The following is a 26,306-nucleotide window of genomic DNA, read 5'->3' as shown; positions in this document are numbered from 1 at the left end:
CACACCCCAAATTTTAGCCATATTATAATAATAAAAATCATCTCAATAAAAAAAAAAAAAAAAAAAATTATCCTCATTGGGATTTGAACCCAGAACCTGCAGTGTCCATCTACAATAATGACACAGTGCCTCAACTCACTGAGCTATAACCTCTGTGATTAACAAGGTGTAGAATTTTGGTAACTAAGAACTATGACTATTGTTACACTGTGACACAGATTTAATGCCTCGGTATATAGGGAGGGATCTTCTCAGAGATTATTGTAATTATTGAGACTATTATTATTATTATGGAGATTATTATTATTATTACTATTATTAATAATCGTCTCCATAATAATAAAAATAATAAAATTAATAATAATAATATTAGTTTCAATAATTACAATAATAATCTCTGAGAAGATCCCTCTCTATATATCAGTGCATTAGTCTGTGTCACAGTGTAAATGGCAGATAACACTTCTTAGTTACCAGAAATCCTCAGCTCTGTATCACTGGGCTTATAGCTCAGTTAGTTAAGGCTCCTGTCTACAGTCTAGAGCTTGTGTCTGGGGAAGCCCTGGAGACCATATATGGATAGATACTGATCTGACCTGATGACGTGGTCCCTGCTCTCCGCTAAGCCCGACACTTCTCTGAAAAGGATTCCCTGCCCGATGTCTGCTCTGGGGAACCCTAGGAGATGCAGTGACCATATATGGACAGATACTGATCTGACCTGATGAGGTGGTCCCTGCTCTCCGCTAACCCAACACTTCTCTGAAAAGGATTCCCTCCCGATGTCTGCTCTGGGGAACCCTAGGAGATGCAGTGACCATATATGGACAGATGCTGATCTGAAGCTGATGACTTGGTCCCTGCTCTCCGCTAACCCAACACTTCTCTGAAAAGGATTCCCTCCCGATGTCTGCTCTGGGGAACCCTAGGAGATGCAGTGACCATATATGGACAGATGCTGATCTGAAGCTGATGACGTGGTACCTGCTCTCCGCTAAGCCGACACTTCTCTGAAAAGGATTCCCTGCCCGATGTCTGCTCTGGGGAACCCTAGGAGATGCAGTGACCATATATGGACAGATACTGATCTGACCTGATGACGTGGTCCCTGCTCTCCGCTAACCCGACACTTCTCTGAAAAGGATTCCCTGCCCGATGTCTGCTCTGGGGAACCCTAGGAGATGCAGTGACCATATATGGACAGATGCTGATCAGACCTGATGACGTGGTCCCTGCTCTCCGCTAACCCGACACTTCTCTGAAAAGGATTCCCTGCCCGATGTCTGCTCTGGGGAATCCTAGGAGATGCAGTGACCATATATGGACAGATACTGATCTGACCTGATGACGTGGTCCCTGCTCTCCCCGACACTTCTCTGAAAAGGATTCCCTGCCCGATGTCTGCTCTGGGGAAGCCTGGGAGATGCAGTGACCATATATGGACAGATGCTGATCTGAAGCTGATGACGTGGTCCCTGCTCTCTCCGCTAAGCCGACACTTCTCTGAAAAGGATTCCCTGCCCGATGTCTGCTATGGGGAACCCTAGGAGATGCAGTGACCATATATGGACAGATACTGATCTGACCTGATGACGTGATCCCTGCTCTCCGCTAAGCCCGACACTTCTCTGAAAAGGATTCCCTGCCCGATGTCTGCTCTGGGGAATCCTAGGAGATGCAGTGACCATATATGGACAGATACTGATCTGACCTGATGACGTGGTCCCCGCTCTCCGCTAACCCGACACTTCTCTGAAAAGGATTCCCTGCCCGATGTCTGCTCTGGGGAACCCTAGGAGATGCAGTGACCATATATGGACAGATGCTGATCTGAAGCTGATGACTTGGTCCCTGCTCTCCGCTAACCCAACACTTCTCTGAAAAGGATTCCCTCCCGATGTCTGCTCTGGGGAACCCTAGGAGATGCAGTGACCATATATGGACAGATACTGATCTGACCTGATGACGTGGTCCCTGCTCTCCGCTAAGCCCGACACTTCTCTGAAAAGGATTCCCTGCCCGATGTCTGCTCTGGGGAACCCTAGGAGATGCAGTGACCATATATGGACAGATGCTGATCTGAAGCTGATGACGTGGTCCCTGCTCTCCGCTAAGCCGACACTTCTCTGAAAAGGATTCCCTGCCCGATGTCTGCTCTGGGGAACCCTAGGAGATGCAGTGACCATATATGGACAGATACTGATCTGACCTGATGACGTGGTCCCTGCTCTCCGCTAACCCGACACTTCTCTGAAAAGGATTCCCTGCCCGATGTCTGCTCTGGGGAATCCTAGGAGATGCAGTGACCATATATGGACAGATACTGATCTGACCTGATGACGTGGTCCCTGCTCTCCCCGACACTTCTCTGAAAAGGATTCCCTGCCCGATGTCTGCTCTGGGGAAGCCTGGGAGATGCAGTGACCATATATGGACAGATGCTGATCTGAAGCTGATGACGTGGTCCCTGCTCTCTCCGCTAAGCCGACACTTCTCTGAAAAGGATTCCCTGCCCGATGTCTGCTCTGGGGAACCCTAGGAGATGCAGTGACCATATATGGACAGATACTGATCTGACCTGATGACGTGATCCCTGCTCTCCGCTAAGCCCGACACTTCTCTGAAAAGGATTCCCTGCCCGATGTCTGCTCTGGGGAATCCTAGGAGATGCAGTGACCATATATGGACAGATACTGATCTGACCTGATGACGTGGTCCCCGCTCTCCGCTAACCCGACACTTCTCTGAAAAGGATTCCCTGCCCGATGTCTGCTCTGGGGAATCCTAGGAGATGCAGTGACCATATATGGACAGATGCTGATCTGAAGCTGATGACTTGGTCCCTGCTCTCCGCTAACCCAACACTTCTCTGAAAAGGATTCCCTCCCGATGTCTGCTCTGGGGAACCCTAGGAGATGCAGTGACCATATATGGACAGATGCTGATCTGAAGCTGATGACGTGGTCCCTGCTCTCCGCTAAGCCCGACACTTCTCTGAAAAGGATTCCCTGCCCGATGTCTGCTCTGGGGAACCCTAGGAGATGCAGTGACCATATATGGACAGATGCTGATCTGAAGCTGATGACGTGGTCCCTGCTCTCCGCTAAGCCGACACTTCTCTGAAAAGGATTCCCTGCCCGATGTCTGCTCTGGGGAACCCTAGGAGATGCAGTGACCATATATGGACAGATACTGATCTGACCTGATGACGTGGTCCCTGCTCTCCGCTAAGCCCGACACTTCTCTGAAAAGGATTCCCTGCCCGATGTCTGCTCTGGGGAACCCTAGGAGATGCAGTGACCATATATGGACAGATACTGATCTGACCTGATGACGTGGTCCCTGCTCTCTGCTAAGCCCGACACTTCTCTGAAAAGGATTCCCTGCCCGATGTCTGCTCTGGGGAACCCTAGGAGATGCAGTGACCATATATGGACAGATGCTGATCTGAAGCTGATGACTTGGTCCCTGCTCTCCGCTAACCCAACACTTCTCTGAAAAAGATTCCCTCCCGATGTCTGCTCTGGGGAACCCTAGGAGATGCAGTGACCATATATGGACAGATGCTGATCTGAAGCTGATGACGTGGTCCCTGCTCTCCGCTAAGCCGACACTTCTCTGAAAAGGATTCCCTGCCCGATGTCTGCTCTGGGGAACCCTAGGAGATGCAGTGACCATATATGGACAGATACTGATCTGACCTGATGACGTGGTCCCTGCTCTCCGCTAACCCGACACTTCTCTGAAAAGGATTCCCTGCCCGATGTCTGCTCTGGGGAAGCCTGGGAGATGCAGTGACCATATATGGACAGATGCTGATCTGAAGCTGATGACGTGGTCCCTGCTCTCCCCGACACTTCTCTGAAAAGGATTCCCTGCCCGATGTCTGCTCTGGGGAACCCTAGGAGATGCAGTGACCATATATGGACAGATACTGATCTGACCTGATGACGTGATCCCTGCTCTCCGCTAAGCCCGACACTTCTCTGAAAAGGATTCCCTGCCCGATGTCTGCTCTGGGGAATCCTAGGAGATGCAGTGACCATATATGGACAGATACTGATCTGACCTGATGACGTGGTCCCCGCTCTCCGCTAACCCGACACTTCTCTGAAAAGGATTCCCTGCCCGATGTCTGCTCTGGGGAATCCTAGGAGATGCAGTGACCATATATGGACAGATGCTGATCTGAAGCTGATGACTTGGTCCCTGCTCTCCGCTAACCCAACACTTCTCTGAAAAGGATTCCCTCCCGATGTCTGCTCTGGGGAACCCTAGGAGATGCAGTGACCATATATGGACAGATGCTGATCTGACCTGATGACGTGGTCCCTGCTCTCCGCTAAGCCCGACACTTCTCTGAAAAGGATTCCCTGCCCGATGTCTGCTCTGGGGAACCCTAGGAGATGCAGTGACCATATATGGACAGATACTGATCTGACCTGATGACGTGGTCCCTGATCTCTGCTAAGCCCGACACTTCTCTGAAAAGGATTCCCTGCCCGATGTCTGCTCTGGGGAACCCTAGGAGATGCAGTGACCATATATGGACAGATGCTGATCTGAAGCTGATGACTTGGTCCCTGCTCTCCGCTAACCCAACACTTCTCTGAAAAGGATTCCCTCCCGATGTCTGCTCTGGGGAACCCTAGGAGATGCAGTGACCATATATGGACAGATGCTGATCTGAAGCTGATGACGTGGTCCCTGCTCTCCGCTAAGCCGACACTTCTCTGAAAAGGATTCCCTGCCCGATGTCTGCTCTGGGGAACCCTAGGAGATGCAGTGACCATATATGGACAGATACTGATCTGACCTGATGACGTGGTCCCTGCTCTCCGCTAACCCGACACTTCTCTGAAAAGGATTCCCTGCCCGATGTCTGCTCTGGGGAACCCTAGGAGATGCAGTGACCATATATGGACAGATGCTGATCTGAAGCTGATGACGTGGTCCCTGCTCTCTCCGCTAAGCCCGACACTTCTCTGAAAAGGATTCCCTGCCCGATGTCTGCTCTGGGGAACCCTAGGAGATGCAGTGACCATATATGGACAGATACTGATCTGACCTGATGACGTGGTCCCTGCTCTCCCCGACACTTCTCTGAAAAGGATTCCCTGCCCGATGTCTGCTCTGGGGAAGCCTAGGAGATGCAGTGACCATATATGGACAGATACTGATCTGACCTGATGACGTGGTACCTGCTCTCTCCGCTAAGCCCGACACTTCTCTGAAAAGGATTCCCTGCCCGATGTCTGCTCTGGGGAACCCTAGGAGATGCAGTGACCATATATGGACAGATGCTGATCTGACCTGATGACGTGGTACCTGCTCTCTCCGCTAAGCCCAACACTTCTCTGAAAAGGATTCCCTGCCCGATGTCTGCTCTGGGGAATCCTAGGAGATGCAGTGACCATATATGGACAGATACTGATCTGACCTGATGACGTGGTCCCTGCTCTCCCCGACACTTCTCTGAAAAGGATTCCCTGCCCGATGTCTGCTCTGGGGAACCCTAGGAGATGCAGTGACCATATATGGACAGATGCTGATCTGACCTGATGACGTGGTCCCTGCTCTCCGCTAAGCCGACACTTCTCTGAAAAGGATTCCCTCCCGATGTCTGCTCTAGGGAACCCTAGGAGATGCAGTGACCACAGATGGACAGATGCTGATCTGAGCTGATGACGTGGTCCCTGCTCTCTCCGCTAAGCCCGACACTTCTCTGAAAAGGATTCCCTGCCCGATGTCTGCTCTGGGGAAGCCTAGGAGATGCAGTGACCATATATGGAGAGAAGCTGATCTGACCTGATGACGTGGTCCCTGCTCTCTGCTAAGCCCGACACTTCTCTGAAAAGGATTCCCTGCCCGATGTCTGCTCTGGGGAACCCTAGGAGATGCACTGACCATATATGGACAGATACTGATCTGACCTGATGACGTGGTCCCTGCTCTCTGCTAACCCGACACTTCTCTGAAAAAGATTCCCTCCCGATGTCTGCTCTGGGAAACCCTAGGAGATGCAGTGACCATATATGGACAGATGCTGATCTGACCTGATGACGTGGTCCCTGCTCTCTGCTAAGCCGACACTTCTCTGAAAAGGATTCCCTGCCCGATGTCTGCTCTGGGGAACCCTAGGAGATGCACTGACCATATATGGACAGATACTGATCTGACCTGATGACGTGGTCCCTGCTCTCTGCTAACCCGACACTTCTCTGAAAAAGATTCCCTCCCGATGTCTGCTCTGGGGAACCCTAGGAGATGCAGTGACCATATATGGACAGATACTGATCTGACCTGATGACGTGGTCCCTGCTCTCCCCGACACTTCTCTGAAAAGGATTCCCTGCCCGATGTCTGCTCTGGGGAAGCCTGGGAGATGCAGTGACCATATATGGACAGATGCTGATCTGAAGCTGATGACGTGGTCCCTGCTCTCTCCGCTAAGCCGACACTTCTCTGAAAAGGATTCCCTGCCCGATGTCTGCTCTGGGGAACCCTAGGAGATGCAGTGACCATATATGGACAGATACTGATCTGACCTGATGACGTGGTCCCTGCTCTCTCCGCTAAGCCCGACACTTCTCTGAAAAGGATTCCCTGCCCGATGTCTGCTCTGGGGAAGCCTAGGAGATGCAGTGACCATATATGGACAGATACTGATCTGACCTGATGACGTGGTCCCTGCTCTCTGCTAACCCGACACTTCTCTGAAAAGGATTCCCTGCCCGATGTCTGTAGAAGCCATTCTGTACTGTGAGTTCAGGCTTTCAAAGTATTTACTATGCGGACACAGCGCCGGGACACAGCGGGACCTGGGGGGGAAATCCGTGACAATCTCATAGCTGCCCGTGACGCGGGGCAGGGGTACGAAAAACGGGACTTTCCCGGCAAAATCGGGACGGTTGGGAGCTATGGTGAGAGACCTGATTACCCCGCCCACACACAGTGATTGACAGTGAGAGTCCTGATTACTCCGCCCACACACAGTGATTGACAGTGAGAGTTCTGATTTCCCCACCCACAGTGACTGACAGTGAGAGTCCTGATAACTCCGCCCACACACAGTGACTTACAGTGAGTCCTGATTACTCCACCCACACAGTGATTGATAGTCCTGATTACCCCACCCACACACAGTGATTGACAGTGAGAGTCCTGATTACCCCGCCCACACAGTGATTGACAGTGATTGTCCTGATTACTCCGCCCACACACAGTGATTGACAGTGAGAGTTCTGCTTGCCCCGCCCACACACAGTGATTGACAGTGAGAGTTCTGCTTGCCCCGCCCATACACAGTGATTGACAGTGAGAGTCCTGATTACTCCGCCCACACACAGTACTCAGGAGTTGCCAGCAGTAGAGCGCATGCTCCAGCTGTCAGCTGGATACACAAACATGGCCGCCACAGCTTCGCAGACACCAGAGCCAAGCATCCAATTTGCGCTCCGAGCCTCGTTGTGGGTAATTCACGTTTCAGGACAACAATAACGCTGATTGGTTGGGATGAAGGCATCCGCTCTGCTATTGGAGTATAAGTAATGAAAGCTCCGCCTTGTCTCAGAGGTGGACCAATCACCGTTACCGTGTCTCCGGATCCCGCCTTCCCAATCAGAAGGCCTGGAGAGCTGTGACGTAGTGAGCGCGGTCCTGCTGCCTCCATCTTGTCATCTCTCCCCCTCCCCCATCCAGATTGAAGCAAACCGGGGGGGAAAAGACAATCCGCGAGCATCCTCCTCCCGGCGGCCGGAGCCCATCCCGGACACCCGCTCATCGGACCCCCTCCCCCGGCGCGCCGAGCCCAGGTGGGTATGGGCCGGGCTGGTGATGGCGCCGCCGTCCATCCCGCCCGGGGCTGCTGTTTGTGGTCGTAGGAGACGCAGTGTCGCCATTTTGTTTTCCGTTCAGTCTTCTCCATCCTCCGCCCCGTGCACACTGCGCGTCCTCCCCGCCCCGGCGCCTGCGTCTTTGCTGCGGCTTCCTGCTCACATTTCTGTGCGTTTCTTGGGCTTTAACCCCTTCCCCTCCGCCCCGGGCTCCATTATAAGGAGGTGAATAATAATGAGGTCATGTGACCGTCTAGTGCTCTCTGGGGGGTTATTACCTGTATATTATATACTCCTTATATACAGGGAGGAGAGCCCCTCCGAGGGTCATGTGACTGTATACATTATATACTCCTTATATACAGGGAGGAGAGCCCCTCCGAGGGTCATGTGACTGTATACATTATATGCTCCTTGTTGTGTGACATGTATATACATCACCTGATGTGTGGGGGGCTCGGGGAGCCCCTCCTGTGCGGGGGATGGACTGTGGGGCCCCCCAGGATCGGGGTGTGGGGTCTCGTCTCTCCGGGGGTCGTCCACGTTCTGTATTTTGATGTTGTTTGTGTAATGAAAAGTTCTACAAAGTTACAAGATCTGCTTCCTGTGTCTCCGGTCATGTGATGTCACACAGGTGCATGGGTCATCACATGACCAGCGATATAACGAGCCGTGCACCTGTGTGACATCACATGACCGGGGATATAACGAGCCGTGCACCTGTGTGACATCACATGACCAGGGATATAATGAGCCGTGCACCTGTGTAACATCACATGACCAGGGATATAACGAGCCGTGCACCTGTGTGACATCACATGACCAGGGATATAACGAGCCTGGCACCTGTGTGACATCACATGACCAGGGATATAATGAGCCGTGCACCTGTGTAACATCACATGACCAGGGATATAACGAGCCGTGCACCTGTGTGACATCACATGACCAGGGATATAATGAGCCGTGCACCTGTGTGACATCACATGACCGGGGATATTACGAGCCGTGCACCTGTGTGACATCACATGACCAGGGATATAACGAGCCGTGCACCTGTGTGACATCACATGACCGGGGATATTACGAGCCGTGCACCTGTGTGACATCACATGACCAGGGATACAACGAGCCGTGCACCTGTGTGACATCACATGACCGGGGATATAACGAGTCGTGCACCTGTGTGACATCACATGACGGGGGATATATAACGAGCTGTGCACCTGTGTGACATCACATGACGGGGGATATATAACGAGCCGTGCACCTGTGTGACATCACATGACCGGGGATATAACGAGCCGTGCACCTGTGTGACATCACATGACCAGGGATATAACGAGCCGTGCACCTGTGTGACATCACATGACCGGGGATATTACGAGCCGTGCACCTGTGTGACATCACATGACCAGGGATACAACGAGCCGTGCACCTGTGTGACATCACATGACCGGGGATATAACGAGTCGTGCACCTGTGTGACATCACATGACCAGGGAGCAGTGTTTATCCTCAGGAAGTATACAATGAAGCTTCCTATAGGAGGACAGCAAGCAGAGATGTAGAAAACTGTGAGGAATTGAATCGGAACTTTTTATAATAAAAAACAATGGGATTTATGAAAAGATCTGTGAGATGAGACTGGATCTGGTGACACTTCTGTCTGTAATAGTGTCCAATAGGACAAAATTCTGTTGTGTCGGCAGAATTTTGGCCACGCTCCTTTTGCACAGGCCACGCCCCTCTTACTGAGCCAGAAATCTGTGTAACCCCTTTATAAATGAGGTGCAGACAGAGTTGAATAATGTGATGTTCGGTGTCGGTGCAGGGCTGCGCTCCCCGGACGCTCCGCTTACACTTCGCCCATTGCGGATGAATAATTTGATGTTCGGTGCAGGGCTGCGCTCCCCGGACGCTCCGCTTACACTTCGCCCATTGCGGATGAATAATGTGATGTTCGGTGCAGGGGCCGCGCTCCCCGGACGCTCCGCTTACACTCCGCCCATTGCGGATGAATAATGTGATGTTCAGTGTCGGTGCAGGGGCCGCGCTCCCCGGACGCTCCGCTTACACTTCGCCCATTGCGGATGAATAATGTGATGTTCGGTGTCGGTGCAGGGCCGCGCTCCCCGGACGCTCCGCTTACACTCCGCCCATTGCGGATGAATAATGTGATGTTCGGTGCAGGGGCCGCGCTCCTCGGACGCTCTGCTTACACTTCGCCCATTACGGATGAATAAAGTGATGTTCGGTGTCGGTGCAGGGCCGCGCTCCCCGGACGCTCCGCTTACACTTCGCCCATTGCGGATGAATAATGTGATGTTCGGTGCAGGGCTGCGCTCCCCGGACGCTCCGCTTACACTCCGCCCATTGCGGATGAATAATGTGATGTTCGGTGCAGGGGCCGCGCTCCCCGGACGCTCCGCTTACACTCCACCCATTGCGGATGAATAATGTGATGTTCGGTGCAGGGGCCGCGCTCCCCGGACGCTCTGCTTACACTCCGCCCATTGCGGATGAATAATGTGATGTTCGGTGCAGGGCTGCGCTCCCCGGACGCTCCGCTTACACTTCGCCCATTGCGGATGAATAATGTGATGTTCGGTGCAGGGGCCGCGCTCCCCGGACGCTCTGCTTACACTCCACCCATTGCGGATGAATAATGTGATGTTCGGTGTCGGTGCAGGGCCGCGTTCCCCGGACGCTCCGCTTACACTTCGCCCATTGCGGATGAATAATGTGATGTTCGGTGTCGGTGCAGGGCCGCGTTCCCCGGACGCTCCGCTTACACTTCGCCCATTGCGGATGAATAATGTGATGTTCGGTGTCGGTGCAGGGCCGCGCTCCTCGGACGCTCTGCTTACACTTCGCCCATTACGGATGAATAAAGTGATGTTCGGTGTCGGTGCAGGGGCTGCGCTCCCCGGACGCTCCGCTTACACTTCGCCCATTGCGGATGAATAATGTGATGTTCGGTGTCGGTGCAGGGGCCGCGCTCCCCGGACGCTCTGCTTACACTCCACCCATTGCGGATGAATAATGTGATGTTCGGTGCAGGGCCGCGCTCCCCGGACGCTCTGCTTACACTTCGCCCATTACGGATGAATAAAGTGATGTTCGGTGTCGGTGCAGGGGCTGCGCTCCCCGGACGCTCCGCTTACACTTCGCCCATTGCGGATGAATAATGTGATGTTCGGTGCAGGGGCCGCGCTCCCCGGATGCTCCGCTTACACTTCGCCCATTGCGGATGAATAATGTGATGTTCGGTGCAGGGCCGCGCTCCCCGGACGCTCCGCTTACACTCCGCCCATTGCGGATGAATAATGTGATGTTCGGTGTCGGTGCAGGGGCCGCGCTCCCCGGACGCTCCGCTTACACTTGGCCCATTGCGGATGAATAATGTGATGTTCTGTGCAGGGCCGCGCTCCCCGGATGCTCCGCTTACACTCCGCCCATTGCGGATGAATAATGTGATGTTCGGTGCAGGGGCCGCGCTCCCCGGCGCTCTGCTTACACTTCGCCCATTACGGATGAATAAAGTGATGTTCGGTGTCGGTGCAGGGGCTGCGCTCCCCGGACGCTCCGCTTACACTTGGCCCATTGCGGATGAATAATGTGATGTTCGGTGCAGGGGCCGCGCTCCCCTGACGCTCTGCTTACACTCCGCCCATTGCGGATGAATAATGTGATATTCGGTGTCGGTGCAGGGCCGCGCTCCCCGGACGCTCCGCTTACACTCTGCCTATTGCGGATGAATAATGTGATGTTCGGTGCAGGGGCCGCGCTCCCCGGACGCTCCGCTTACACTTCGCCCATTGCGGATGAATAATGTGATGTTCGGTGTCGGTGCAGGGGCCGCGCTCCCCGGACGCTCCGCTTACACTTCGCCCATTGCGGATGAATAATGTGATGTTCGGTGCAGGGCCGCGCTCCCCGGACGCTCCGCTTACACTTCGCCCATTGCGGATGAATAATGTGATGTTCGGTGTCGGTGCAGGGCCGCGCTCCCCGGACGCTCCGCTTACACTCCGCCCATTGCGGATGAATAATGTGATGTTCGGTGCAGGGGCTGCGCTCCCCGGCGCTCCGCTTACACTTCGCCCATTGCGGATGAATAATGTGATGTTCGGTGCAGGGCCGCGCTCCCCGGACGCTCCGCTTACACTTCGCCCATTGCGGATGAATAATGTGATGTTCGGTGTCGGTGCAGGGCCGCGCTCCCCGGACGCTCCGCTTACACTCCGCCCATTGCGGATGAATAATGTGATGTTCTGTGCAGGGGCCGCGCTCCCCGGACGCTCCGCTTACACTCCGCCCATTGCGGATGAATAATGTGATGTTCAGTGTCGGTGCAGGGGCCGCGCTCCCCGGACGCTCAGCTTACACTTCGCCCATTGCGGATGAATAATGTGATGTCCGGTGCAGGGCTGCGCTCCCCGGATGCTCCGCTTACACTCCGCCCATTGCGGATGAATAATGTGATGTTCTGTGCAGGGGCCGCGCTCCCCGGATGCTCCGCTTACACTTCGCCCATTGCGGATGAATAATGTGATGTTCGGTGCAGGGGCCGCGCTCCCCGGACGCTCCGCTTACACTTCGCCCATTGCGGATGAATAATGTGATGTTCGGTGTCGGTGCAGGGCCGCGTTCCCCGGACGCTCCGCTTACACTTCGCCCATTGCGGATGAATAATGTGATGTTCGGTGCAGGGGCCGCGCTCCTCGGACGCTCTGCTTACACTTCGCCCATTACGGATGAATAAAGTGATGTTCGGTGTCGGTGCAGGGCTGCGCTCCCCGGACGCTCCGCTTACACTCCGCCCATTGCGGATGAATAATGTGATGTTCGGTGCAGGGGCCGCGCTCCCCGGACGCTCCGCTTACACTCCGCCCATTGCGGATGAATAATGTGATGTTCGGTGCAGGGGCCGCGCTCCCCGGACGCTCCGCTTACACTTCGCCCATTGCGGATGAATAATGTGATGGTCGGTGCAGGGGCCGCGCTCCCCGGACGCTCCGCTTACACTCCGCCCATTGCGGATGAATAATGTGATATTCGGTGCAGGGCTGCGCTCCCCGGACGCTCCGCTTACACTTCGCCCATTGCGGATGAATAATGTGATGTTCGGTGCAGGGGCCGCGCTCCCCGGACGCTCTGCTTACACTCTGCCTATTGCGGATGAATAATGTGATATTCGGTGCAGGGCTGCGCTCCCCGGACGCTCCGCTTACACTTCGCCCATTGCGGATGAATAATGTGATGTTCGGTGTCGGTGCAGGGCCGCGTTCCCCGGACGCTCCGCTTACACTTCGCCCATTGCGGATGAATAATGTGATGTTCGGTGTCGGTGCAGGGCCGCGTTCCCCGGACGCTCCGCTTACACTTCGCCCATTGCGGATGAATAAAGTGATGTTCGGTGTCGGTGCAGGGGCTGCGCTCCCCGGACGCTCCGCTTACACTTCGCCCATTGCGGATGAATAATGTGATGTTCGGTGCAGGGGCCGCGCTCCCCGGACGCTCTGCTTACACTCCACCCATTGCGGATGAATAATGTGATGTTCGGTGCAGGGCCGCGCTCCCCGGACGCTCTGCTTACACTTCGCCCATTACGGATGAATAAAGTGATGTTCGGTGTCGGTGCAGGGGCTGCGCTCCCCGGACGCTCCGCTTACACTTCGCCCATTGCGGATGAATAATGTGATGTTCGGTGCAGGGGCCGCGCTCCCCGGATGCTCCGCTTACACTTCGCCCATTGCGGATGAATAATGTGATGTTCGGTGCAGGGCCGCGCTCCCCGGACGCTCCGCTTACACTTGGCCCATTGCGGATGAATAATGTGATGTTCTGTGCAGGGGCCGCGCTCCCCGGACGCTCCGCTTACACTTCGCCCATTGCGGATGAATAATGTGATGTTCGGTGTCGGTGCAGGGCCGCGCTCCCCGGACGCTCCGCTTACACTTCGTCCATTGCGGATGAATAATGTGATGTTCGGTGTCGGTGCAGGGGCCGCGCTCCCCGGACGCTCCGCTTACACTCCGCCCATTGCGGATGAATAATGTGATGTTCGGTGCAGGGGCCGCGCTCCCCGGCGCTCTGCTTACACTTCGCCCATTACGGATGAATAAAGTGATGTTCGGTGTCGGTGCAGGGGCTGCGCTCCCCGGACGCTCCGCTTACACTTGGCCCATTGCGGATGAATAATGTGATGTTCGGTGCAGGGGCCGCGCTCCCCTGACGCTCCGCTTACACTTCGTCCATTGCGGATGAATAATGTGATGTTCGGTGCAGGGGCCGCGCTCCCCGGCGCTCCGCTTACACTCCGCCCATTGCGGATGAATAATGTGATGTTCGGTGTCGGTGCAGGGCCGCGCTCCCCGGACGCTCCGCTTACACTCCGCCCATTGCGGATGAATAATGTGATGTTCGGTGTCGGTGCAGGGCCGCGCTCCCCGGACGCTCCGCTTACACTTCGCCCATTGCGGATGAATAATGTGATGTTCGGTGTCGGTGCAGGGCCGCGCTCCCCGGACGCTCCGCTTACACTCCGCCCATTGCGGATGAATAATGTGATGTTCAGTGTCGGTGCAGGGGCCGCGCTCCCCGGACGCTCCGCTTACACTCTGCCTATTGCGGATGAATAATGTGATGTTCGGTGCAGGGCCGCGCTCCCCGGACGCTCCGCTTACACTCCGCCCATTGCGGATGAATAATGTGATGTTCAGTGTCGGTGCAGGGGCTGCGCTCCCTGGACGCTCCGCTTACACTTCGCCCATTGCGGATGAATAATGTGATGTCCGGTGCAGGGCTGCGCTCCCCGGATGCTCCGCTTACACTCCGCCCATTGCGGATGAATAATGTGATGTTCTGTGCAGGGGCCGCGCTCCCCGGATGCTCCGCTTACACTTCGCCCATTGCGGATGAATAATGTGATGTTCGGTGCAGGGCCGCGCTCCCCGGACGCTCCGCTTACACTTCGCCCATTGCGGATGAATAATGTGATGTTCGGTGTCGGTGCAGGGCCGCGCTCCCCGGACGCTCCGCTTACACTCCGCCCATTGCGGATGAATAATGTGATGTTCTGTGCAGGGGCCGCGCTCCCCGGATGCTCCGCTTACACTCCGCCCATTGCGGATGAATAATGTGATGTTCTGTGCAGGGGCCGCGCTCCCCGGATGCTCCGCTTACACTTCGCCCATTGCGGATGAATAATGTGATGTTCGGTGCAGGGCCGCGCTCCCCGGACGCTCCGCTTACACTCCGCCCATTGCGGATGAATAATGTGATGTTCGGTGCAGGGCCGCGCTCCCCGGACGCTCCGCTTACACTCCGCCCATTGCGGATGAATAATGTGATGTTCAGTGTCGGTGCAGGGGCCGCGCTCCCCGGACGCTCCGCTTACACTTCGCCCATTGCGGATGAATAATGTGATGTTCGGTGCAGGGGCCGCGCTCCCCGGACGCTCCGCTTACACTTCGCCCATTGCGGATGAATAATGTGATGTTCGGTGCAGGGCCGCGCTCCCCGGACGCTCCGCTTACACTTGGCCCATTGCGGATGAATAATGTGATGTTCGGTGTCGGTGCAGGGGCCGCGCTCCCCGGACGCTCCACTTACACTTCGCCCATTGCGGATGAATAATGTGATGTTCGGTGCAGGGCCGCGCTCCCCGGACGCTCCGCTTACACTCCACCCATTGCGGATGAATAATGTGATGTTCGGTGTCGGTGCAGGGCCGCGCTCCCCGGACGCTCCGCTTACACTTCGCCCATTGCGGATGAATAATGTGATGTTCGGTGTCGGTGCAGGGGCCGCGCTCCCCGGACGCTCTGCTTACACTTCGCCCATTGCGGATGAATAATGTGATGTTCGGTGTCGGTGCAGGGGCCGCGCTCCCCGGACGCTCCGCTTACACTTCGCCCATTGCGGATGAATAATGTGATGTTCAGTGTCGGTGCAGGGGCCGCGCTCCCCGGACGCTCCGCTTACACTCTGCCTATTGCGGATGAATAATGTGATGTTCGGTGCAGGGGCCGCGCTCCCCGGACGCTCCGCTTACACTCTGCCTATTGCGGATGAATAATGTGATGTTCGGTGCAGGGGCCGCGCACCCCGGATGCTCCGCTTACACTCCGCCCATTGCGGATGAATAATGTGATGTTCGGTGCAGGGGCCGCGCTCCCCGGACGCTCCGCTTACACTCCGCCCATTGCGGATGAATAATGTGATGTTCAGTGTCGGTGCAGGGGCCGCGCTCCCCGGACGCTCCGCTTACACTTCGCCCATTGCGGATGAATAATGTGATGTTCGGTGCAGGGGCTGCGCTCCCCGGACGCTCCGCTTACACTTCGCCCATTGCGGATGAATAATGTGATGTTCGGTGCAGGGCCGCGCTCCCCGGACGCTCCGCTTACACTTCGCCCATTGCGGATGAATAATGTGATGTTCGGTGCAGGGGCTGCGCTCCCCGGACGCTCCGCTTACACTTCGCCCATTGCGGATGAATAATGTGATGTTCAGTGTCGGTGCAGGGGCCGCGCTCCCCGGACGCTCCGCTTACACTCTGCCTATTGCGGATGAATAATGTGATGTTCGGTGCAGGGCCGCGCTCCCCGGACGCTCCGCTTACACTTCGCCCATTGCGGATGAATAATGTGATGTTCAGTGTCGGTGCAGGGGCTGCGCTCCCTGGACGCTCCGCTTACACTTCGCCCATTGCGGATGAATAATGTGATGTTCTGTGCAGGGGCCGCGCTCCCCGGATGCTCCGCTTACACTTCGCCCATTGCGGATGAATAATGTGATGTTCGGTGCAGGGGCCGCGCTCCCCGGACGCTCCGCTTACACTTCGCCCATTGCGGATGAATAATGTGATGTTCGGTGTCGGTGCAGGGCCGCGCTCCCCGGACGCTCCGCTTACACTTGGCCCATTGCGGATGAATAATGTGATATTCGGTGTCGGTGCAGGGCTGCGCTCCCCGGACGCTCCGCTTACACTCCGTCCATTGCGGATGAATAATGTGATGTTCGGTGTCGGTGCAGGGCTGCGCTCCCCGGACGCTCCGCTTACACTTCGCCCATTGCGGATGAATAATGTGATGTTCGGTGTCGGTGCAGGGCTGCGCTCCCCGGACGCTCCGCTTACACTCCGTCCATTGCGGATGAATAATGTGATGTTCGGTGCAGGGCCGCGCTCCCCGGACGCTCCGCTTACACTTCGCCCATTGCGGATGAATAATGGGATGTTCGGTGCAGGGCTGCGCTCCCCGGACGCTCCGCTTACACTCCGCCCATTGCGGATGAATAATGTGATGTTGGGTGTCGGTGCAGGACCGCGCTCCCCGGACGCTCCGCTTACACTTCGCCCATTGCGGATGAATAATGTGATGTTCGGTGTCGGTGCAGGACCGCGCTCCCCGGACGCTCCGCTTACACTTCGCCCATTGCGGATGAATAATGTGATGTTGGGTGTCGGTGCAGGACCGCGCTCCCCGGACGCTCCGCTTACACTTCGCCCATTGCAGATGAATATTGTGATGTTCGGTGTCGGTGCAGGGGCCGCGCTCCCCGGATGCTCCGCTTACACTCCGCCCATTGCAGATGAATATTGTGATGTTCGGTGCAGGGCTGCGCTCCCCGGATGCTCCGCTTACACTTCGCCCATTGCGGATGAATAATGTGATGTTCTGTGCAGGGGCCGCGCTCCCCGGATGCTTCGCTTACACTCCGCCCATTGCGGATGAATAATGTGATGTTCGGTGTCGGTGCAGGGCCGCGCTCCCCGGACGCTCCGCTTACACTCCGCCCATTGCGGATGAATAATGTGATGTTCGGTGTCGGTGCAGGGGCCACGCTCCCCGGACGCTCCGCTTACACTCCGCCCATTGCGGATGAATAATGTGATGTTCGGTGCAGGGGCCGCGCTCCCCGGACGCTCCGCTTACACTTCGCCCATTGCGGATGAATAATGTGATGTTCGGTGCAGGGGCCGCGCTCCCCGGACGCTCCGCTTACACTTCGCCCATTGCGGATGAATAATGTGATGTTCGGTGCAGGGCTGCGCTCCCCGGACGCTCTGCTTACACTCCACCCATTGCGGATGAATAATGTGATGTTCGGTGTCGGTGCAGGGCTGCGCTCCCCGGACGCTCCGCTTACACTTCGCCCATTGCGGATGAATAATGTGATGTTCGGTGCAGGGGCCGCGCTCCCCGGACGCTCCGCTTACACTTCGCCCATTGCGGATGAATAATGTGATGTTCGGTGTCGGTGCAGGGCCGCGCTCCCCGGACGCTCCGCTTACACTTGGCCCATTGCGGATGAATAATGTGATATTCGGTGTCGGTGCAGGGCTGCGCTCCCCGGACGCTCCGCTTACACTCCGTCCATTGCGGATGAATAATGTGATGTTCGGTGTCGGTGCAGGGCTGCGCTCCCCGGACGCTCCGCTTACACTTCGCCCATTGCGGATGAATAATGTGATGTTCGGTGTCGGTGCAGGGCTGCGCTCCCCGGACGCTCCGCTTACACTCCGTCCATTGCGGATGAATAATGTGATGTTCGGTGCAGGGCCGCGCTCCCCGGACGCTCCGCTTACACTTCGCCCATTGCGGATGAATAATGGGATGTTCGGTGCAGGGCTGCGCTCCCCGGACGCTCCGCTTACACTCCGCCCATTGCGGATGAATAATGTGATGTTGGGTGTCGGTGCAGGACCGCGCTCCCCGGACGCTCCGCTTACACTTCGCCCATTGCGGATGAATAATGTGATGTTGGGTGTCGGTGCAGGACCGCGCTCCCCGGACGCTCCGCTTACACTTCGCCCATTGCAGATGAATATTGTGATGTTCGGTGTCGGTGCAGGGGCCGCGCTCCCCGGATGCTCCGCTTACACTCCGCCCATTGCAGATGAATATTGTGATGTTCGGTGCAGGGCTGCGCTCCCCGGATGCTCCGCTTACACTTCGCCCATTGCGGATGAATAATGTGATGTTCTGTGCAGGGGCCGCGCTCCCCGGATGCTTCGCTTACACTCCGCCCATTGCGGATGAATAATGTGATGTTCGGTGTCGGTGCAGGGCCGCGCTCCCCGGACGCTCCGCTTACACTCCGCCCATTGCGGATGAATAATGTGATGTTCGGTGTCGGTGCAGGGGCCACGCTCCCCGGACGCTCCGCTTACACTCCGCCCATTGCGGATGAATAATGTGATGTTCGGTGCAGGGGCCGCGCTCCCCGGACGCTCCGCTTACACTTCGCCCATTGCGGATGAATAATGTGATGTTCGGTGCAGGGGCCGCGCTCCCCGGACGCTCCGCTTACACTTCGCCCATTGCGGATGAATAATGTGATGTTCGGTGTCGGTGCAGGGCTGCGCTCCCCAGACGCTCCGCTTACACTCCACCCATTGCGGATGAATAATGTGATGTTCGGTGTCGGTGCAGGGCTGCGCTCCCCAGACGCTCCGCTTACACTCCACCCATTGCGGATGAATAATTTGATGTTCGGTGCAGGGCTGCGCTCCCCGGACGCTCCGCTTACACTTCGCCCATTGCGGATGAATAATGTGATGTTCGGTGCAGGGGCCGCGCTCCCCGGACGCTCCGCTTACACTCCGCCCATTGCGGATGAATAATGTGATGTTCGGTGTCGGTGCAGGGCCGCGCTCCCCGGACGCTCCGCTTACACTCCGCCCATTGCGGATGAATAATGTGATGTTCAGTGTCGGTGCAGGGGCCGCGCTCCCCGGACGCTCCGCTTACACTCCGCCCATTACGGATGAATAATGTGATGTTCGGTGCAGGGGCCGCGCTCCCCGGACGCTCTGCTTACACTCCGCCCATTGCGGATGAATAATGTGATGTTCGGTGTCGGTGCAGGGCTGCGCTCCCCGGACGCTCCGCTTACACTTCGTCCATTGCGGATGAATAATGTGATGTTCTGTGCAGGGGCCGCGCTCCCCGGACGCTCCGCTTACACTTCGCCCATTGCGGATGAATAATGTGATGTTCGGTGTCGGTGCAGGGGCTGCGCTCCCCGGACGCTCCGCTTACACTTCGTCCATTGCGGATGAATAATGTGATGTTCTGTGCAGGGGCCGCGCTCCCCGGACGCTCCGCTTACACTTCGCCCATTGCGGATGAATAATGTGATGTTCTGTGCAGGGGCCGCGCTCCCCGGACGCTCCGCTTACACTTCGCCCATTGCGGATGAATAATGTGATGTTCGGTGCAGGGGCCGCGCTCCCCGGACGCTCTGCTTACACTTCGCCCATTGCGGATGAATAATGTGATGTTCGGTGCATGGGCTGCGCTCCCCGGACGCTCTGCTTACACTTCGCCCATTGCGGATGAATAATGTGATGTTCGGTGTCGGTGCAGGGCTGCGCTCCCCGGACGCTCAGCTTACACTTCGCCCATTGCTGATGAATAATGTGATGTTCTGTGCAGGGGCCGCGCTCCCCGGACGCTCAGCTTACACTTCGCCCATTGCGGATGAATAATGTGATATTCGGTGTCGGTGCAGGGCCGCGCTCCCCGGACGCTCCGCTTACTCTCCGCCCATTGCGGATGAATAATGTGATGTTCGGTGTCGGTGCAGGGGCCGCGCTCCCCGGATGCTCCGCTTACACTTCGCCCATTGCGGATGAATAATGTGATATTCGGTGCAGGGCCGCGCTCCCCGGACGCTCTGCTTACACTTGGCCCATTGCGGATGAATAATGTGATATTCGGTGTCGGTGCAGGGGCCGCACTCCCCGGACGCTCCGCTTACACTTCGCCCATTGCGGATGAATAATGTGATGTTCGGTGTCGGTGCAGGGCCGCGCTCCCCGGACGCTCTGCTTACACTCCGCCCATTGCGGATGAATAATGTGATGTTCGGTGTCGGTGCAGGGCCGCGCTCCCCGGACGCTCCGCTTACACTTCGTCCATTACGGATGAATATTGTGATGTTCGGTGCAGGGGCCGCGCTCCCCGGACGCTCCGCTTACACTCCGCCCATTGCAGATGAATAATGTGATGTTCGGTGCAGGGCCGCGCTCCCCGGACGCTCCGCTTACACTCCGCCCATTGCAGATGAATATTGTGATGTTCGGTGTCGGTGCAGGGGCCGCGCTCCCCGGATGCTCCGCTTACACTCCGCCCATTGCAGATGAATATTGTGATGTTCGGTGCAGGGCTGCGCTCCCCGGATGCTCCGCTTACACTTCGCCCATTGCGGATGAATAATGTGATGTTCTGTGCAGGGGCCGCGCTCCCCGGATGCTTCGCTTACACTCCGCCCATTGCGGATGAATAATGTGATGTTCGGTGTCGGTGCAGGGCCGCGCTCCCCGGACGCTCCGCTTACACTCCGCCCATTGCGGATGAATAATGTGATGTTCGGTGTCGGTGCAGGGGCCGCGCTCCCCGGACGCTCCGCTTACACTCCGCCCATTGCGGATGAATAATGTGATGTTCTGTGCAGGGCCGCGCTCCCCGGATGCTCCGCTTACACTTCGCCCATTGCGGATGAATAATGTGATGTTCGGTGCAGGGGCTGCGCTCCCCGGCGCTCCGCTTACACTTCGCCCATTGCGGATGAATAATGTGATGTTCGGTGCAGGGGCCGCGCTCCCCGGATGCTCCGCTTACACTTCGCCCATTGCGGATGAATAATGTGATGTTCGGTGTCGGTGCAGGGCCGCGCTCCCCGGACGCTCCGCTTACACTTCGCCCATTGCGGATGAATAATGTGATGTTCGGTGTCGGTGCAGGGCCGCGCTCCCCGGATGCTCCGCTTACACTTCGCCCATTGCGGATGAATAATGTGATGTTCGGTGTCGGTGCAGGGGCCGCGCTCCCCGGACGCTCCGCTTACACTCCGCCCATTGCGGATGAATAATGTGATGTTCGGTGTCGGTGCAGGGGCCGCGCTCCCCGGACGCTCTGCTTACACTCCGCCCATTGCGGATGAATAATGTGATGTTCGGTGCAGGGCCGCGCTCCCCGGATGCTCCACTTACACTTCGCCCATTGCGGATGTTTTTCAGATCGTACTCAATGAGCTTCCCCCGCGATGTCCGAGCGGCCGGGGCAGACTGCAAAGGGGAAGGATGGCAAGAAGTACTCGTCCCTCAACCTGTTTGATACCTACAAGGGCAAGTCCTTAGAGGTGCAGAAACCAGCAGGTGAGGGTGCTGGGCCATGGGGGGCGCCGCTCAGCTCTCCGGGCCGCCTCTAATCCTGCCCCTTCTTCTACAGTCACTACTCGCCATGGCCTGCAGAGTCTCGGGAAAGTCGCTATTGCCAGGCGCATGCCCCCCCCAGCCAACCTCCCAAGCCTGAAAGCCGAGAACAAAGGGAATGACCCCAACGTCTCACTAGTCCCCAAAGACGGATCAGGATGGGCAAGCAAGCAGGATACAACCGAGCCAAAGAGGTGAGGCAGCAGCTGTGACATGCAGGAGCTTGTGCACCTTCTTCACTATTGACCCCTTCCTCTCTGTTCATCCTCAGTACCGATGTCTCTCCAGCAGCGCAGCCGGAGTCGCAGCCACCGCCGGCTTCACAGACGCCTGCATCAAACCCGCCGAGGCGCCCCCCAATACCACAAGAGGTAAGTGAGAGGGGTGGTCCTAACAGCTACCCCCCGTACATATAGGTGGGGGGGGATTTAGTCTGCCACCAATTGTGCAGGTTCAAAGATCAGAAACCTGTAATAACCTGACAGGTGGAACCTCAAAATGTGAAAACAAACCCTCAGGAGGTGCGAGAAATAAAACACGAGAACACGGGCGCCGCTCATCAAAAGGAGTCACCATGCAGAGACGAGTCATCTTTAAGGAAGAGTAAAATTATCAGCAATCAGTCAGTAATCGCCACGTGGGACGGATAGAGGCTCCCAAAAAGGGACATGAGATGGGGTCACGCAGGTTCAGTAGTCCTGCTAAATAACGGAACGTGAACTCTTTATCACCTGCAGGAGCGGGTTGTGTGTATCCTATGGTGTCCGTGTAGGCGGTTACGATCCACAACGTATTTGTATTTGATTTAGGGGCATAGAACACACAAGAGGGAGTCCAGGGGCAGAGGGTGACCCCCGGGAGGAGATGGGGATGTACCCGCCAGGAGGCAAAGCACATCGCATGCCATGGGAAGACGAGGCCTCAATCACCCCAATGATCTCAGACTGCTGTGACCTCCATTTCCAGATCGTGTATACAGGAGGCTCCTGACCCGAATATCCAGGGGGTGGGAGGGGGGTAGATTGTCTCCTCTCCCCCTGTTTATTAATCTGCGTTGCTGCTGATTATCTATTTCCAAGCCCGGGGTACGCTGTATATTTCGGGCTCTCGTGCGTTTCGCCTGCTCCTCCCATGTAGATTTTTCTTTGTCATTGGCAGCGAGTCCGATCCTTCCTTTTCTTCTTGTTGTCATGTGTTCCCTCGGCAACGATTACATCATGGATTACGTTATGACGCTCTGCGAATAAAGACTGAAAACTACATTTGGTGAGCGCCGATTCACTCGTCATTTCATTGGTGATGACGAATCTTCATACGCTGGTCCATTCCTCCTGCACATCTCCTCTAGGGCAGTGATGGTTTGGGGGCTGTGGCCCGTTCCTCCTGTACATCTCCTCTAGGGCAGTGATGGTTTGGGGGCTGTGGCCCGTTCCTCCTGCACATCTCCTCTAGGGCAGTGATGGTTTGGGGGCTGTGGCCCGTTCCTCCTGCACATCTCCTCTAGGGCAGTGATGGTTTGGGGGCTGTGGCCCGTTCCTCCTGTACATCTCCTCTAGGGCAGTGATGGTTTGGGGGCTGTGGCCCGTTCCTCCTGCACATCTCCTCTAGGGCAGCGATGGTTTGGGGGCTGTGGCCCGTTCCTCCTGCACATCTCCTCTAGGGCAGCGATGGTTTGGGGGCTGTGGCCCGTTCCTCCTGTACATCTCCTCTAGGGCAGTGATGGTTTGGGGGCTGTGGCCCGTTCCTCCTGTACATCTCCTCTAGGGCAGTGATGGTTTGGGGGCTGTGGCTCGTTCCTCCTGCACATCTCCTCTAGGGCAGTGATGGTTTGGGGGCTGTGGTCCGTTCCTCCTGTACATCTCCTCTAGGGCAGTGATGGTTTGGGGGCTGTGGCCCGTTCCTCCTGTACATCTCCTCTAGGGCAGTGATGGTTTGGGGGCTGTGACCCGTTCCTCCTGCACATCTCCTCTAGGGCAGTGATGGTTTGGAGGCTGTGGCCTGTTCCTCCTGCACATCTCCTCTAGGGCAGTGATGGTTTGGGGGCTGTGGCCCGTTCCTCCTGCACATCTCCTCTAGGGCAGTGATGGTTTGGGGGCTGTGGCCCGTTCCTCCTGCACATCTCCTCTAGGGCAGTGATGGTTTGGGGGCTGTGGCCCGTTCCTCCTGCACATCTCCTCTAGGGCAGTGATGGTTTGGGGGCTGTGGCTCGTTCCTCCTGCACATCTCCTCTAGGGCAGTGATGGTTTGGGGGCTGTGGTCCGTTCCTCCTGTACATCTCCTCTAGGGCAGTGATGGTTTGGGGGCTGTGGCCCGTTCCTCCTGTACATCTCCTCTAGGGCAGTGATGGTTTGGGGGCTGTGGCCCGTTCCTCCTGTACATCTCCTCTAGGGCAGCGATGGTTTGGGGGCTGTGGTCCGTTCCTCCTGCACATCTCCTCTAGGGCAGTGATGGTTTGGGGGCTGTGGCCCGTTCCTCCTGTAGATCTCCTCTAGGGCAGTGATGGTTTGGGGGCTGTGGCCCGTTCCTCCTGCACATCTCCTCTAGGGCAGTGATGGTTTGGGGGCTGTGGCCCGTTCCTCCTGCACATCTCCTCTAGGGCAGTGATGGTTTGGGGGCTGTGGCCCGTTCCTCCTGCACATCTCCTCTAGGGCAGTGATGGTTTGGGGGCTGTGGCCCGTTCCTCCTGTACATCTCCTCTAGGGCAGTGATGGTTTGGGGGCTGTGGCTCGTTCCTCCTGTACATCTCCTCTAGGGCAGTGATGGTTTGGGGGCTGTGGCTCGTTCCTCCTGTACATCTCCTCTAGGGCAGTGATGGTTTGGGGGCTGTGGTCCGTTCCTCCTGCACATCTCCTCTAGGGCAGTGATGGTTTGGGGGCTGTGGCCCGTTCCTCCTGTACATCTCCTCTAGGGCAGTGATGGTTTGGGGGCTGTGGCCCGTTCCTCCTGTACATCTCCTCTAGGGCAGTGATGGTTTGGGGGCTGTGGCCCGTTCCTCCCGTACATCTCCTCTAGGGCAGTGATGGTTTGGGGGCTGTGGCCTGTTCCTCCTGCACATCTCCTCTAGGGCAGTGATGGTTTGGGGGCTGTGGCTCGTTCCTCCTGTACATCTCCTCTAGGGCAGTGATGGTTTGGGGGCTGTGGCCCGTTCCTCCTGTACATCTCCTCTAGGGCAGTGATGGTTTGGGGGCTGTGGTCCGTTCCTCCTGTACATCTCCTCTAGGGCAGTGATGGTTTGGGGGCTGTGGCCCGTTCCTCCTGTACATCTCCTCTAGGGCAGCGATGGTTTGGGGGCTGTGACCCGTTCCTCCTGTACATCTCCTCTAGGGCAGTGATGCTTTGGGGGCTGTGGCCCGTTCCTCCTGCACATCTCCTCTAGGGCAGTGATGGTTTGGGGGCTGTGGCCCGTTCCTCCTGCACATCTCCTCTAGGGCAGTGATGGTTTGGGGGCTGTGGCCCGTTCCTCCTGTACATCTCCTCTAGGGCAGTGACGGTTTGGGGGCTGTGGCTCGTTCCTCCTGCACATCTCCTCTAGGGCAGTGATGGTTTGGGGGCTGTGGCTCGTTCCTCCTGCACATCTCCTCTAGGGCAGCGATGGTTTGGGGGCTGTGGCTCGTTCCTCCTGCACATCTCCTCTAGGGCAGTGATGGTTTGGGGGCTGTGGCTCGTTCCTCCTGTACATCTCCTCTAGGGAAGCGATGGTTTGGGGGCTGTGGCTCGTTCCTCCTGTACATCTCCTCTAGGGCAGTGATGGTTTGGGGGCTGTGGCCCGTTCCTCCTGCACATCTCCTCTAGGGCAGTGATGGTTTGGGGGCTGTGACCCGTTCCTCCTGTACATCTCCTCTAGGGCAGTGATGGTTTGGGGGCTGTGGTCCGTTCCTCCTGTACATCTCCTCTAGGGCAGTGATGGTTTGGGGGCTGTGGCCCGTTCCTCCTGTACATCTCCTCTAGGGCAGTGATGGTTTGGGGGCTGTGGCCCGTTCCTCCTGTACATCTCCTCTAGGGCAGCGATGGTTTGGGGGCTGTGGTCCGTTCCTCCTGCACATCTCCTCTAGGGCAGTGATGGTTTGGGGGCTGTGGCCCGTTCCTCCTGTAGATCTCCTCTAGGGCAGTGATGGTTTGGGGGCTGTGGCCCGTTCCTCCTGCACATCTCCTCTAGGGCAGTGATGGTTTGGGGGCTGTGGCCCGTTCCTCCTGCACATCTCCTCTAGGGCAGTGATGGTTTGGGGGCTGTGGCCCGT

General features: G+C 56.8%; 2 protein-coding genes across 2 annotated transcripts in view; one reads left to right on the top strand and one right to left on the bottom strand.

Annotated features, from left to right (window-relative positions):
• LOC140110392 (T-cell antigen CD7-like) overlaps positions 1 to 8,433 on the bottom strand; it is a 56,799-nt gene extending 48,366 nt beyond the window's left edge. Inside the window, exon 1 of the mRNA XM_072132218.1 lies at positions 8,277 to 8,433. The gene's annotated coding sequence lies outside the window, so the exon portion shown is untranslated. The remainder of the gene's footprint in view (positions 1 to 8,276) is intronic.
• PRRC2A (proline rich coiled-coil 2A) overlaps positions 7,630 to 26,306 on the top strand; it is a 38,947-nt gene continuing 20,270 nt past the window's right edge. The window contains exons 1-4 of the mRNA XM_072132217.1: positions 7,630 to 7,814; positions 21,874 to 22,011; positions 22,085 to 22,262; positions 22,340 to 22,439. Coding sequence (XP_071988318.1) covers positions 21,900 to 22,011; positions 22,085 to 22,262; positions 22,340 to 22,439 — 390 coding nt within the window. The 5' untranslated portion in view covers positions 7,630 to 7,814; positions 21,874 to 21,899. The remainder of the gene's footprint in view (positions 7,815 to 21,873; positions 22,012 to 22,084; positions 22,263 to 22,339; positions 22,440 to 26,306) is intronic.

This window comes from Engystomops pustulosus, unplaced genomic scaffold (genome assembly GCF_040894005.1).
Source record: "Engystomops pustulosus unplaced genomic scaffold, aEngPut4.maternal MAT_SCAFFOLD_272, whole genome shotgun sequence".
Lineage (NCBI taxonomy): Eukaryota > Metazoa > Chordata > Amphibia > Anura > Leptodactylidae > Engystomops > Engystomops pustulosus.
This window is presented reverse-complemented; position numbering and strand designations above follow the sequence as displayed.